This window comes from Sebastes fasciatus, chromosome 16 (assembly GCF_043250625.1).
Source record: "Sebastes fasciatus isolate fSebFas1 chromosome 16, fSebFas1.pri, whole genome shotgun sequence".
Taxonomy (NCBI): Eukaryota; Metazoa; Chordata; class Actinopteri; order Perciformes; family Sebastidae; genus Sebastes; species Sebastes fasciatus.
Genome location: NC_133810.1, coordinates 7,519,430 through 7,536,081, shown reverse-complemented (window position 1 = coordinate 7,536,081; position 16,652 = coordinate 7,519,430). Strand labels below are relative to the sequence as shown.

The following is a 16,652-nucleotide window of genomic DNA, read 5'->3' as shown; positions in this document are numbered from 1 at the left end:
ATGAGGCACCATATGGTTGAGCTTCTGCTTCTCTAATAAAGGTTTTGTTGGTTTAGTTTTTTATGTAATCACAGATGGCGCGGGACGGTGGTCAAGGTAAAGACAGAGTCAATGACTCTCATATCGCGTTCAGACTAAAATCACAGCAGCCTGAGTCACTTCAATGGGACCACTCTGTTGAATGCTGGATTTTTACTGTTTACGTGGCGTTCAGAGTTGCAAAATCCTTCCTCGTAACATGAGAAGACTGGAGTGTTTTTGACATCTGAAGACTTATGATGAATCTATATCTCAAACTGGACTTCCTAGATCATCTTTTATTGTCTTGGCTTAAACAACACGACCCCACACTGGTCGGAAAATGGACTGAAAAGTTAGTGTGAAAATAGGTAAAGCCAACAAGCCATTCAGATTTGGCTCCCCTTCCTGTGTCACATGCAGGCTCATTAGAATATACCGCCCACAGTTTGAGAACTACTTTTACAAAGGTGCACTATATTTTTCTCACAAGCCAATCAGAGCAGACTGGGCTTCTTAAAGAGACAGGCGCTAAAACGGAGCGTTTCAGACAGACGGTGAATACAGGTATATTCAGACAGACAGTATGAGAAAAAGAATGTGTTTTTTGAACATTAAAGCATGTAAACATGTTTTAGTAGAAATCCACAATACAAGAATGAACCTGAAAATGAGCATTTTATGTCCCCTTTAAGTGTATATCTTCATTTTGCCTGTAATGATTACGACTCTGGGGTCACTAAATGTTTCATAACATTTCATTAAAACAAAGACATACAGAAGCAGTCCAATCCCGTCTCCTAGAAAATCCATTTTATATTGCACTAAACGTTTTTTGCCAAAACGAATTGCTGCCTGGATTACGGTCTATTAACTGAGAAAAACATTAGTGGATATAATCCAGGTAGCAATTACTTTTCCATTTGAACATATCTGCCAAAACCAATTAATGAAATAGAAACGTAACTTCTAGGGGATAGAGTAAGGTTTGCAGTAACTGCTATGCTCTTGTACTGCACAGAGGGAGTTGGAGAGGGAATGGTTTTCTCATAATGTAAATTAAAAGCACATATTGCAGGATGCATTATATTTCTATCTGTATTGCTGCATATTAGTATACAAAAGACAAGACTTACGGAAGATCTTCACTTGGACTGTGGCCTGGGCCTCCTTGTCCCCGTTCTTTGCCACGCACTTGTAGATACCGGCGCTGTCCACGTTGGCGTGGTATATGGTGAGGGTCGACGTCGTTTCATCACTGCGGCTCACGAAGATGTCTGGCCTGTTGGGGAGGATCTTCTCCCCACTGGGGGCGTACCAGTCGATGTCTTTAGCATCTCCCACCACTGAAACACACAACATGAAATGTGAGTGAGGCAAGGAAGCGAGAAGCTGCCGTAGAAATGAAAACCACAAAACACAGGTTTGATATTGAAAAAAAAAGTATAAATCTGTTTTGTAGTTTTGCTTTGTTGGATATTTGGATTTACAACATTATTCGTTTACAATTTAGATGCTTTTCACACTTGTTTAGTTTATTATCTTTAGATATATATATATGTGAAACTACTTTAACAACTTTAGGCAAGACTCTGACCTTGCATGCTATTCTGTGAGTAAATATAAACCAGACTGAAAATGAAAGATGAAACAGAAATAGTTATCTTTGCTTCTGCAAGTCAGAAAAGCTGATATCCACAACCCATAAATCAATAATTCTTGGTATAACTTTTCAAGCTCAGACTATGCTAACTAAAACATAAAAAGATGGGCGGCTATAAATTATTTCTGTTCGCTCAGTAGAACAGAGGAATAGTCAGTAGGAGGAAACTTTCACTGAAAGAAAAATCAAACTGTGGTCATGTTTTAAAAAGGCGAGTGCGAGCTGGGACATTTTTGGTTTGCAACACAAAAGGTCCTAAATGCATTTTGACATCCTTCTCAACGGGGCGATTGGAGTTCAAGCTCAAGTTCTTTAATAGAACAAAAAACATAAATAACTTAGAGAGATAAATTAGTTTGGTAACACTTTCTATGATGCCCATGTCTATAATACATTAAAATCTGGTTAAAGCACTGCATAACAATATTTATAAGCACTCATAACAATTCACAATGCTTTATAACAATAATCATAAAACATTATTTATAATGCAAAGCATTTTATAAGGACTTATAAGGTCAAGTATCATGATGTTTTGTAATTGCTGGTCACTCACGGACATTTTTCGTTGCAACGATCATGGTGTATTATAATTCCCATAATTGTAATACATTATAATATTTTTATAATACATTATAATCGCTGTTATAATCCATTATAGTGTGATTATAAGTTATTCTAAGATGACAATGTTTTCTTTAAGTAAAGTAAAAATGTATTTTACATAGTGTTGCATGTTTTTCTTTCATAGATTAAATTTTTTTTTCCTTTACTTAAAGCAACAATGACCACTTAGAGTAACTGTAACTCACATTATAATGCATTATAACAGTGATTATAATGAACATAACTGTTAATGTATAAGATCTGCAGTCAGAGTTTGAGAATAACTATTACGACCCCCTGGATGTACCTAATGTTGTATAATATGCAGACGGCTGACCCACCTAATGCAAATACAACCTGTATCTCAGACAGGGTGACAACTGCACATGTACATTGAGCAGTGACAACAGAGAGAGTCTAAGACCTGTCTCTCATTATCTCTTCCCATTGTATCTCTCTCCCACCTCGTCTAAGCCCTCCTCCTACCTGACTGTGATCCTAACCTCCCACATCCTCCTCACAACACACAGCTCAATTCATTTATCCTCCTCCTTTTTTTAGCACTGTCTTGTCTTCTGTCTAGACACCAGTCTCATTATTTAAACTGACTTGTATCACTGTTATGATCTAAATGAATACTGACAGTATTGTTATATGAGGGAACATTTGCATCAGGTTAAATGAGGTATGTTTGAGATCACGCTTACCTTCGCAGAGGAAAAACTTGGACTCTCCTACGCTGATCTCTCCTTGTGTCGGAGTGATTTGCACCTGGATGGCGGCTGGGGTAGAGAAAAAAGAAGATAGAACAGAATATACATTAGACAGTGGTCGCAGCGAGAGGAATGGTGACACGAGGGCAAAGCACAATAAGGCAGGGCTCAGAATCAAATTGCTTTGCCCGCTCAAAAGAACAACCATCTTTTTCTGGCATACCTTCTATGAATGAAACTCTGGGATGAAATTTCTGTGCTCACTAGAGTGCAACATCTCCATGTGGAGATGGGTCATGAGCCTGGATTTTCTACAAGGACACTGTTGAACTGTCTGTTTGTTAGCGGGCTCACTGGTTAAGGATATATTGAACATAGTTGGCATTGCTAACTGTGCAATCAGTCGTACATTTTTCACATTTTCAGATGCCTTTTGACTACGTGAGAAAGTGCGACGGTTTTGTGAACTCTTGAATATTTTTGCACATCGTTGGCCTTCTTGTTAGGACTCTCACAGCTAGCAGGCATTGAAATAGGGCTGAGGACATTTTCACTATCAAAAATGTGATGTATAAAGCACACTGCTATTTCAAAATAACATTTTTATTCTATTTCAGCCCGTTCTCATTCCCAGGGCGTCAAATACTGACGCTTTGTCACGACCATCAGCGTTTGGTGTAGTATGAGACGTACCGGTCTATCCATTGATATCATTATCATTATTTTTTTCCTAAACCTAACTATGGTTTTATTGCCTGAATCTAAGCAAGCGTTTTTGTTTAATTCACGATATTAAGTACGTGTTTACTGCGACCGTATAGTGACGGTGATGGGTCTGACAAAGTGTCAGTATGTGACGGGTTCGGATGAAAACGTCTCGTCTATTTTATTCAGACTTTTCATAATGGAATCCTTAAAAACACGAGGCACATATGAGGTATAGAGAGCTGAAATCCGGCTTTTTCCACTATCCTCTGCGATTATGTGACTATCTCTGAGATTTTTCCCCTTTTCCCGATATTCAGCCAGACTTTCTTTTAATGCTGTCTTTCCAACTTTCTAACTGTAACGTCTGCTGTCTGAATATATGTCTATGGTGATCGGCCCTCGCTGTCAGCTCTCATAGCTCTCAATCGACTGGCCTTCGTCTGACAAGGTGGTGACGTTTAACCCAGGGCTGTCTTGGACTTGTGGGAAATGGTGTTAAATGCAGCCAGAAAACAGAGACAAAGAGTGGTGCAGGAATGAGTCCAAAAACCCAGAAATGAGTCAGCAATGAGTCTGTGGTTAACAGAAGCTCAAGAGATTTTATTGTTTTGTTCTGCGATATAAAATACGTCAGTAAATACCCCATTTGTGAATTTTTAAGCTTTTATGCGTCTTAAAAAAAAGGCGGTTGCTAAAGAGTGGCTAAATGAGACTACTAAACGACATCACGCCGACTCGTCCGCCTTTACAGCCTCATGCGACCGCGGTGTAGAACGTTTAAAGCCTAATGCTAGATTTGTAATTCTTGCGATTGCATTTATGCTTTAAAAAAATCATAAAAGTGGTGTTCATTTGTGGAGATTATCTTACAGAACAAAACGTGTAAGTATCATAAACATTGGAAACAGAGTTTATTTTCTGCAATCATCCAAAACCCAATGGAAAAATTCCATTGGGTAAACCAAACACTCTATCCTGAACAACTGAACTGTCAATAGTACAAGCTGCCTCTGTAGTGCCAAAGATGATGGCAGTCCATGGACTCATAAGAAGCTATAACTTTTTGCTACCAACAGTTCCAAGGTGTTGGCTGTTAATGAATCCTGTTCCTGTGACTCTGTGACAATCAACAGTGTGACACCTGACAAAGTCAAAGGAAGTCAAAGCATGCAGCCGGCACCTCATGACAGCATTGAACTGGAAAAGAAGGCGGCGCGGTGCAGAAGGATAGCAAACTGGGTGGCAAATTATCCGACTGTCGACAATAATTAAGTTCCCAAGAATGAGGTATTTCGAATGTTATGCATTTGTAATTAGTTTGGGGGTAAGATGATCTCCAGTCCTCAGCAGCAATCTCCAGTATATTAGTAACACTATCTGAAGATTAATTTTTTTCTCTGAGTGTTTATATAAGCCACCTGACTGAGTCATTCCAGGGTGCTCTTGTACTCGTTTATCCCATCCCCGCTTCTCCTGGCAGATGATTTAGAAGGCATAATGCCGTAAATCAAAGAATGGCTTTTTCATCTCTCAGCATCAGCTGAAGCTATACTGTGACACAGATGAGAATTAGAAAGAGAGCAGAGAAACACCTGGTGTTTGCTCCTTCCTTTCGCGCTAACAAATTAAAACTCTTGCATATTCAACGAAAAGTGTTAAAATGCGTGATCATTTTCAAAAGCGTAATCAGGAAATCATCACTTCGCACGTGTGCACCAGAACGACAGGACATGAGATGCTTTTTTTTTTTTTTTTAAATATGACGCAATTTCATTTAAGGCTCTCTTCAGTGATGTGCAGCATGGGAGTGAAGCACAGACCGCGAAGCAGCAGAGACACCACTGAATCGTGATCCGGAGCTTGACAGAGAAATCCCGCTGAGCCGTCAGCGTGTCGCCACTTCACACAAATGAGTGAGTCAGTCTCAGCCCGATTCTCACCGGGAGATCCATGGGAATGGTTTGCAAGGACTCGCTATTCAAAGACAGGTAGCCAGCTATCATCACAGCACAAATGAGACGTCGGCGTGTCGTGATGCGACAATTTCATAGCTATAGAAAAAAAAACATCCATGACTGAGAAGAGACACTCGCAGCGGTGGCCTTCGTTGTTCTTTTTTCCTCTCCCGTGCACTTCATTATTGTGTGAAGCTGCGTCTGGCGTATGCAGCATTCAATACTACATAAATGTACACAATTAACTTTTGTGTTTAGAAGCATGCCCTCATGTTTAGCTGTGTTTATGTTGGGCAAATTGGAAGCTCTCAAGGACGATCTTCCAGTGTCAGCATGGATAATTTCTCTTCCATTCGTGGGTATACATTTTAATTCTGTAAGTACACAAAAAGCACGCAGGCATGTAAACATCACATCTTTCTAGCACTACTTTACCGCCTTTGCTACTGAGAGAAAGTCAGGCTGCTTGCCAGCAAAACATGAGCATATGTTAAGCTTCAGAACAGACAACATATGCTGTAATTTACCTGGTCAAGGACAGTCTCAGATATTGATTTCATTAACTTATTCAAGGTGAGAATAATATATCCCTTATGGCTTAGTCAAGAAGTCATACAAATATTGATTTGCAATAAAACACCTATGCCTCTGCCACATAAATGCCCCGGCCTTTGTTCCGGGCTATGCAGGCTCTAGAGGCATGGAAAACCACTACCCACAGTATGTTTGCTTTTACAGGCTGGAGGTAGATATAAAGAAAACAACATATCCATTTCCTTCCCAGTAAGATCACAGATACCGTGCTGCAAACCCTAGCCATCATGCCTGCTAAGACTAAGACAACTGGCCCAAAATCAACTGATCATATCTGCAACACTAAAGACAACAAAAAGGAGTTCAGGCGGTGTGAGAAAGATAGCTATTCCCAGAGCCATTTCCCTCGGTGGACGTCTCTAAATGGCCACTTGTGCAGTGTCTCCGGGATGAAGTGGTTGTTGAGGCTCATGCTTCAAGCAAAAAGTGTGACTTTGTGTCTCTGCTGAGAGCGTATAGTGTTAGTGGTAAAATCAAGGTGTAGAAACGAGAGAAGATGTCAGGCTTAATTACCGGAGAAATCTAAAACATCACTTGTTTCTTCAGAATCTTTCTTCCATTTTTCCTGCTTTTCCATTTCTGTTTAAATAACACACTTGTCAAAAAAGTTCTCTTTTTAGACGAGGTAATTATGTAATGATGGGCAAATTCATATAAATTCAATTTGGATAGTTTGGTACCACGTTATAACAACTTCTTCAAATCATCACTGTTCATTGTCCTAGATAGTTGAGTAACCTCCAGATATTACACACATCGATTTTTTGTTTGTCTTTTTTGCTTTTTTGCAAGTGGTTAATTTATTTATTTATTAATTTTTCCTTTGGGTTTTATTTCTCTGCTATGACTTGCTGATATTCGTATATTTTGTTCGGATGAACATATTGTTGTTATTAGTTCTGTGTATTCACAAAAATCTGGCAATATGATACGTATCATGATATAGGGGTACGATTCAATATATTGCGATATATCATGATACTGTAAGCAAGGCGATATATTGCGATTTTTCTCATAGTATAAAGTACACACCGCCATTTGCATAAAATCTTGTGTAAAGAAAGTGTATTGTTTTTATGCAATCAGAACAGTTGGATCTGCGTTTATCACAGTCCCCGTAACATCCAACATCCCAACAGTACTTTGAGAAGACACATACACTGAGAGGGTGCATCTGTTTGCAAATGAAATATAGTATTGACTGAGTTCACCTTTGCATGTAAACTATTAATTAAAATAATATATAACAAAATATCAATACAGTGTTTTTGAGAATCTATACTGTATCAGAAAGCATAATATCGCAATAATTGATATTTTCGGTATTTTCTTACACCCGTAATCTCACTGTCCAAAGTTATGCAAATAAATAGATGGCAAACAAAAAAAAGTGATATGTTGAGATAATGGTTGTAATATTGTATTGTATCTGTATCCCCTGTATTGTAATATGTATTTCATTTGAGAGTTGTTTGACTTGTTATATTTGGATGTGCTTGTATTGATGTGAATATGGTCAGCAGTAATTTGCTGTAAATATGCTAAAACATGCTAAAATATCAGCATTATCCTTTAAAGTTTTTCATCAAAGCAATGGAGTTAAGAAAGACCTGACCTACATTACATGAATAAAAAAGGTAAACTAAGAAGCAGAGGAGATTTGGGTGAAGGAGGTGCAGATTAACAGAAGGGATAGAAAGAAGTGCTTGGCACAGAGAGGAGAGAGAGCTTGGATAAAGGATGAAGCTATCTGTGCCCCGACGTGTTCACTCATGACACCAATCTAATATCTCTCCACTAAGCCTGCCCTCACTTTCAGGCCTCTCTAAAGACTCCACGAGACTGAAAAACAACGATAGAGGGATAGATTTTTTGGGCAGATTATTAAATCTGACCAGTGGGGCCATTCACAGAGCTCACAATTACAGTAATAGCCACCCAGCAGCACCAGCAACAGTACTGGGTATCACCCTCTTAGAAAAAGCACTTCAGGATCCTGACGTGTTGGAAGGTTAGTAGTTAGCTCTATACAGGCATGGCTAGTCTTAGCCCAGGACTGGTGTATTAACCATGCATCCCTGTCAGGAAAGTGTAATATGTCTGTACAACAGTGACTGGCTTTAATGCACTCACATTACTTAGTGATTTAAAAAAAATTTGTGTGATCAAAGTATTTTCTCCACAGCAGCAACGTTAGTTTAAAGAGTATTTTCTCTCCGATTACGTTTGCATTTGACGTATCACAAATACGTCTAATAAAAGTCCACGTAAGTCTGCTTAGAGAAGAGGTTGGTGTGGATGGAAGGGTCAAACACGGAGGGGGGGACAGATTGCTGCTCGTGTCCCGTGTCCAAAAGTAACGTTCTTATTTTAGCCAAAACAAATGATAATTTAAAAAACCTAACCAAGTAGTTTTGTTGCCCAAACCTAAAAGTAATTGAGAATGCAGTTTTGAAATGGCAAAATTGCCATGAGCGGCTAAAACACTATAACATTGATAAACACATTAGGTAGAGATGTTGATATGAAATGTATTTTTGGGACCGAAATGTTGAGATTCAACGTATCCGTGGTTTGCAGAAACGTACAAAGCCACAATTTTATTATGCGACTGGGTTGTCCATTACAATATTATCTATCAGCGTATTCTCATACAACGGTTCGTATGATATCTTATGAAAAAGTTATTCCTCCCTTTTTGTTTGTTCTCTTACAAATGGCCATCAACTTGGTCAATTTCCACTCGTTACATGTTTACAGTCTTTTCAAAATAAACTTCCGTCTTCACAGGAAAAAACATCCTTAGGTTTAGGCAACAAAACTACTTAGTTAGGTTTAGGAAAAGATCGACTTGGTTAGGATCAGGCAAAAAACGACTTAGTTAGGTTTAGGAAATGATCGTGGTTTGGCTTAAAATAACTTCCTTCCTTACTTAAGGAAGGAAGTTACGTGACAAATACTTTTCGTAGGTGTAGCTAGGAACAGTGTTTGAGACCAGCGTAAACACACTAAAAAAAAAGGAAACACATCTGACAAAGCAACGTATAGCTCCCACTGATTTTAGCGGTGGGCTTAAGTTAGAGGTGTACTAATGTTGGAGACTGAAACTTAAATATTTCAGTAAAAAACAATATTATTTTAAAGCCAGTCACTGATAGTACACTAAAGAAAGTCACTGATAGTACACTACAGACAGTCACTGATAGCACACTAACAACAGTCACTGAGGTACGGACAACAAGAAACAGCAATTTACACTGCCCTTGACACACAGTCAGGCTAACTAGCCAGCTTAGACTCAGTAGATCAATATAGCCACACTGTAGAAACGCCAGGGAAATTGGGTTCATCTGGTTCACACATTGTACTTTAACTCAGTCACTGAGAGGATTTCTGTTTACAGCTTTGACTCTGACAAATGTTTGTATAAATAAGATTCTGATTTCCCTTCCCTTCTCTGTAGACATTCTCTGCCATGTCCTTTATATTCCCAGCTTTAAAAGGGAGCACAGCTGTATAACCAGAGATGAAGGTTTTCAAACCTTAGTGCAACCTGTTCTTTTTGTTCTGGAAGAAAAAGAAAAAAGAAAAAAGACAGGTTGTTCTCTGAAACCATCCACGGAGGCAATTAGAGGCCACAGCAACCCAAGATACCAGAAGTTATTTCACTGCAACCACATGGAAGACGGCATCCAACGGTGTTTACCTGCAGTTCTCCTCACAGGCACTGTTTGCTCTCTAATATCTCCTTACAAACCCTGTCTTCTAAAAGCTACATGTATATAACTCATGCAACAGCGAACATATTTCCAAAATAAACAAAACATACTACACAAATTATCAATATACTGAGCTGAGCCGTAACCAGGATTTTATAAATACTGAGGTCACAGGTCCAAATCCCCTCAGGTAGCAAAATTAAAGCGACACAATAGCAGAACATTTGAACCATACTGTAACTAATACTAATTAATATACTAATGTATACTAATAAATTCACCATACACTTTTTATTTAAGATAATAGATAAAAAATAGCAACCAGTTCATATTCATATGTTTTCCATCTTTGGAAATTGTGCCTATTAAAAGTCTAAACTCACTTTTCATAAGCATTCAGGGCAATAGGATCCAAAATTAAATTACACTGGTATTATCCTTTAATAAACAAACAGAGGTAGGCTCAAGGAAACTGAAAGCATTAATTAACTCACATATGCATCCATACGTAGACACACATACCCTATGTTTGCCTACTTAATAGCTTGCCAGAGGATTGATTATTCAAGTTATTAATTTGACAAAGTTAGGAAAAGAAGTTCGATGGGAGAGCACGTTCAAAGAGCTCAGAAGTGATATTAGCAACGGTGTCTTAATTTACTGATAATCCCTCCACACTTTGAAGCAAATACGCCTATGAGGTTTTTAATAACAATGACCAAAAGCAGTGAGTGAAGATGTGAAAGCCGGCCATTCTGTAGCGAGAGAATTATGGACTTTACAGCCCGCTACTGCAAAACAGGCTTTTAGCATCTTAACCGCAGGGTTCTTTAATTCCAAATTATGTAACAGCACAAATATTTATGCAGGCCACTTGTCCGTCAGTACTTCTTTTTATGGGAGTTTGCAAAGCGAACAACGAGAAGTGGTGGGTTGTGCTATGGGGGAAACCTGAAGTTTGAGGCAGCTTCATCACTGTCTTGGATCAGGAGGTTTGCATGCCTAATTGGAGCCTGGCAGCCGGTGGTGACTGGCTCCATTACAAGGAGGCTACAACAGTCAGCTGTTGGTGCTTAACATGCAAGTCATGTCGGAGCAAGCACACACTATGCGGGAGCAGACAGCACTGTGTAGGGCCACACTGGGATGCATACATCGCCAGCACCGACGCTTAGAGAGCAACTGAGGATGTACTGCACAGCAAGAAGAGATGCATATGCTCTATTCTGTATCTGAGCTTCTCTCTGCTGTGTACAGTAAGGGAATTTGATTCTGTTGTATCTATTGCTTGTGAATCCCTGTGGTCAGAAAAAAAATGTGAAAGATGTTAGCAATGAGGACAAAGATCTTGAGCACACACCGACCACCTAATGTTACCTTCTCAAAGCTTTACAATGGCAAACCCATTTTCCTTAAGAAGTCTTGTGTTTCCATCTCTTACAAAATTAGGTAGGTTCCTTTTTCAACTCCCCTCAGGCCGTACGGGGGAGTTAATGAATACTTAAGATATAATGAGACAATTTTGATCTTTGAAATTGATGCTATTCCATTTTATACGAATGCTACGGAGCATTTATGCAATTATTTGACAGCTGAAAGGGAAGAGAGGTGGGGAAAATCTTTTTGGAAGAGGTGGAACACAAACAGAAAAATGCATGACATGTGACAGAGCTGCCAGATTCCACTTGAAAAACCCTCAAACGGGGTTTTGCGGTATGCCTTATTAAACTGAGTCATAAGGATTTCTGCGACTATAACTTGCTCTTCAAAACGTGATCTATGCCTGACATTGTGCAGCACACTCCTCTTGACGTGCCGGAGAGAGATTATGTCTGCAACCTTTCATCAAAATGACTGCAAGTGTCTGCAGAAATATTTGGTTGTCTTTAAGATCTGTAAGCTCACAATCTCATGCACATGCAGAGACACTTTCGGTAAAGCTAAATGGCAACATTTAAAGATTGTTTAGAGAACTCAGAGGGGGATTAATGTGAGCTAGTACAAGGTTGTTTTTCAAGCTGAATTTCAGCAGTAAAATAAATCCATCCTGGGTGAAGTAAGATCTATAATTGGAATCCTGAGGGATTTTCTAATGCAAGTGTTCACCTCACATGGCCTGTAATGAGGGGGCGCTGACACACAGCTTGGATTTTAAAGGTGAGACATAGCTGGATCTCTGACTCCTCATCCTTAAAAAAAAATCAAGAAAAAAACATCAAAGATCTAAAATAATATGTGATACCACTGATGATTATCCTCATTTAATTTATTCTAATCACTGAGTCTGAGATCTGTCTTGGAGTCTCTTCCATTTACAGTGCCCTCCTTTTAAAACCTGAAACAGCATTTATGCAGATCCTTTTAACATTTGAATGGCTTAAACGCTCTTGCATACACTTTTGCATGTTCCGTGCTGGGTCAAGGTACAAAGGATCCTCTGAGCTGAAGTCAGCCATAGATTCGACGAAGCTGATGTCATAGAGCAGACAGGTGTGTTAGGGAATAAAACACAATATTGCATCATGTCAGAGAAAAAAACCCACTTTGAATAAATCAATTTTCTTGACAGAATACCTATTGGAAAGTTGGAATCTAAAAAGGTTAAAAAGCAACGAAGTGTCAGATATGACCACACACAAGCCCCTCTGCAAAGTCTCCTTCTACCATCTCAAAGCTTGTGTCAATCAAGTCTTGTATTGCCTGATATCACACACAATAGAATGCCTCCATGGACTTCACAGACCCACACCCGGGCTCTCCCTCTAACCCCTCTCTCACCCTCGCAAACTTGAAGAAGCGTCTCCCCAAACTTCAAAAGGATTTCTGGCAGGCATTTCCAAAACCTCCAGTACATCCTTTACAGCACTGCATGGACACCAGCACATCACTACCATCATGTCTTCTTGCTACTGGCTCCCTTTTACTCTGCAGCTTCTTTCTAAACCCTTTCTCTGACCTGCCAGTCAAACCACACTGTGCTCCCAGCGATCTGATACCCCCAGAGGGTTATGGTCTGTCAGTCTATATTATTATTTTTTTGTCATTAAAATACAACCTGTGGGATCTTTCCTGCAGCAATTTCACAAACCAATTGGTAATACATTAAAGACTCAGTAATGTGTTGTTCAGCAAGCCTCCAAAACAGCCTCGATGCTACTCCAGCAAGTCAAACGCCAGTCTACCAAAATATATTCCCTCAATTGGAGTTTTGATGATGGGGTGAAGAGTGCTGCCTAACATGTCGCTCCAAAATCTCCCTTTGGTGTTAATTTGGTTGAAATTTGGTGACTATGGAGGTCATAGCATATATTGTATGATTAAAGGGACTATATGTACGTTTTTACACGTATAAACACTTTTAAATTGCTTTTTCTATCGCCAATATGTGAACAGATTGTAGCCTAACCTAAAAAAATTTGATCTTCCGTGACTTTCTGGGTTTCCTCTATCAGCCTGTAGATTGCTTTTAATGTGAAGAATGCGGGCCCATTTTTTCTGGGAACTCTTCTGCATGTTCAAATAATGAATTTGCCTGTGCACAATGAATATAATGTCTTTTAGCCTCCTAACAAAACTTTGAGAATTACGTTTCCAATTTATGTTTCAAAGCCAGATAAATTAGCCTTTCAGAGGCACATTCAAAACTGTCTCCACCACTTATCATTAACCTGCTGTACATTGAGACACTGCACAAAGCACTAAGCAGCCGTTTCCATGTGCTGTGTGTGGGTGTCAGGCCTTAATCAAATTGACACAGACGTGTCAGCCGCTAAGCTCCTTCTCTTCGCGTCTTTCAGTCATTCACCACCACGGCTTTGTCAGGATTACGGTTGTTGCCATCATTCCCCCAACCTGCCACCACTTCAGTTGTCATCCAAGTGCATTACAAGTGGAGAGGAGTGAATCTGGAAGAACACAAATGTGTGCTGTAGAAATCAACAGTTTTAAGTGTTGTTTTCCCACTAACTTACCGTGTAAAAAGTTTGAGCCCAACTATAGTATGGTGTCTTCGTACAACCTCTGATTTGCCCTCGTCTATTGATACAAAATGTGCTGTCTCACTTCATCGCCTGCAAATAAACAACTCCCTGACACCTTTCCAATAGCTGCTCCTCTACTGTCATTATTAATATTTGGATATCAAACGCGGGCCAAACAGCGAAATGTCCCTTTTTTGTCCCTGACTAATTTGAGCCTCCTTATTTGACAGCACCTAATTACTAAACCTGGAGAGAATGCATGCAGAAGGCTAAAAGGCTGAAAAGGGCAGCAGAAGAGAGAAAAAAAAACAGCTACTGTATGAAATCTGCCTGTGAATAAATTACATGTAACACCAGTCAGTGTAAAGGGCGGAATGACTAAAGATTATAAAACACAAGGCAAAGATCTAAAGCGCTGCCAGCAGCCAGTAAAGCTGAAGAGCAAGGCAGTGTTCAGAAAAATCCATGGCACTCTGCCCAGTATATTAAGAAATATTGTGTGCACAAAGCTGAAATTTTTTCTTGATGTTGGTGCAAGAGGAAAGCTTTTAGAGTATCCAGAATGACAATGGTTCATCATCTGAAGACCTCAAATGAACTCGGTAAATTTCAGAGTGAAATTTTAAGGGCAAAGGTTCACCCGTTTCATTAGGATTCATCCTCTCAGGACCATGAATAAGCACACGGAATTTCATGGAAATCCTGCCTTTATTGTCCAATCTCATGAAGCAAAATGTTGGTTGGAAGGAAATGTTGATCTGATGTCAGTGCTAGATAAAGAATAGGTCGCTGAAATTAGGGTTGATCCTCTGGGAACCATGAAAATCCATTCAAAATGCCATTATAATCTTGCTCCTTTTTGTTGAGTGTCTTGCTCTGGACCCAAATGTTGGACGGACAAATTAAGTTTAGTTGTAACCTGCATGATATGCTAGACTGTTGGTCACTACCCTATTGGGAAAATCCAACCGGTGATATGCAGACTGACACAGACACTGTTAAAAAGCACGGCTCTGCAAGGCTTTCATTTATTTCCTCTCTTTCACAAACCGATCCGTTGCACCTCTCAGCTGAAGCAGATCATGGAAAGTATTTTCCAAGTCATTTTAACCAGGTCTGACCTGAATATGCCTCAGCTCCTACCAATTAACTTCCTGCGGGGTCTGTCTGTCACAAGGTCAAATCCCCTGGTACATTATAATTAGCAGCAGTACGACTGAGGCCGGGCTATAATTTGGAGAAAGAAAATGTAAAATGTTTTAAATGAACGGAGGACAGAAATTATAACAGGTTTTCTCAACCAAAACAATAATCACATTATAAAAAAATTACAACAAACTTCCTTCCTTAAAATGAAATTAATGCATGCATGGTTTAGTTTTGTATTCACTTGCTGATTCCTGTTTTTACCTCAAACTTTATACAACATATCCAAAGATATGTACGAGCAGGAAGTCAGTTTGCATGAGTGTGCACCAGCCTGGCTATTCTGGTCTGTGCTGAAATAACTCAGCTCAGTTCTGCCACGGATAAAAACCAAACTCTGCTGTGGTGACTGCTGGCAACTCACTACGTCTTCTTTCAAACTACAAAAAGTCCTACTTTAGACATGGTTGTATGCTTAAAGCAAGGTGTTGGAGCATAGACATCTACCAAGAAAAACAACAACAGGGAATCCTGAAAACAATTATCACGAAACACAAACTTTTTGAAGCAGCTGTTTGTGAAGAACAAACTGGATAGAAATCACCCAATCAGAGCCAATGCACCATGAAACTAGTAAAGCTGAAGCTAAAGCAAGCAAGCAAAGTGCCTGTTGATGTAAGAAACACTTGATGTTGTTATCATTTGTTAAACGGGTCCTTGAAAACTGTTCAAGTTTAACTTTTTTTTAATAGAAATAAAACCCATTTAGTTGATTTTCACGTATCAGCGGCATGTTATCGATACATAGTCAGGCGATGGACGCTTCAAAATGACAGTGAAAGTGTCTGAGTCTCAGCTCAGAGTAGCAGGAGTCAGATTTCACAGACAAGACGAGAGACTTGATAGAGAAGACGTTGGCGAAGGATTTTGTGTCAAAGCGAAAAGTAAAAGCGCCTATTTGGCGATACTTTGGATTGAAACCCAAAGCTGTAAGGGAGCCATAACTTTAATGAGGCAATCGCCGTGAGGAGGATAGAGCATTCAAAATCGGTGTGGAAACCTGCAGCCTCGCAGCGAAAGCTGAACCGGAGAGGCCAGACACAAAGCAATCTGACAGTGAAGATCAAAGTAAGCTCTACATATTATGAGCACCTTCTTTTTCTTGTAAAATGTCTAGTGTAATCGGTAACACTGATGTTTATTAACTGGTGGGAACATTTCCTCACCGTCACATCCCTGGCCATGGGCTTCCTTCAATAAATCATTTCATGTTAAAGTCCTTAAGATTTTACTACAGGTTCATTTGGAAACACACTGCTACAAATGCTACAGAAGTAGAGCAACTGGGTTAAAACTTATTTGAGTTACAATAAGTATGTTTGTTATGTAACTGGTAATAGTACGTAAGTTACCTAACAAAACTCCGTCCAACCTCCCTCCCACCAACCCAATAAACTTTCTCTCTCTCTTTATACAATGCCAGTTGCTCTAATGATGTGGTTGGGTTTAGATTGGAGTTGGAATGGAAAGTCTGTGCATCTTTTACAGAT

The 16,652-nt window shown here is 39.5% G+C and overlaps 1 protein-coding gene across 11 annotated transcripts in view; it reads right to left on the bottom strand.

Annotated features, from left to right (window-relative positions):
- Positions 1-16,652, bottom strand: part of ncam1a (neural cell adhesion molecule 1a) — a 274,078-nt gene that overhangs the window by 86,265 nt on the left and 171,161 nt on the right. For all 11 annotated transcript variants that reach the window (XM_074612167.1, XM_074612169.1, XM_074612168.1 and 8 more), the window contains exons 2-3: positions 2,995-3,069; positions 1,155-1,364 (exon numbers count right to left, since the gene is read on the bottom strand). In XM_074612167.1, coding sequence (XP_074468268.1) covers positions 1,155-1,364; positions 2,995-3,069 — 285 coding nt within the window. The remainder of the gene's footprint in view (positions 1-1,154; positions 1,365-2,994; positions 3,070-16,652) is intronic.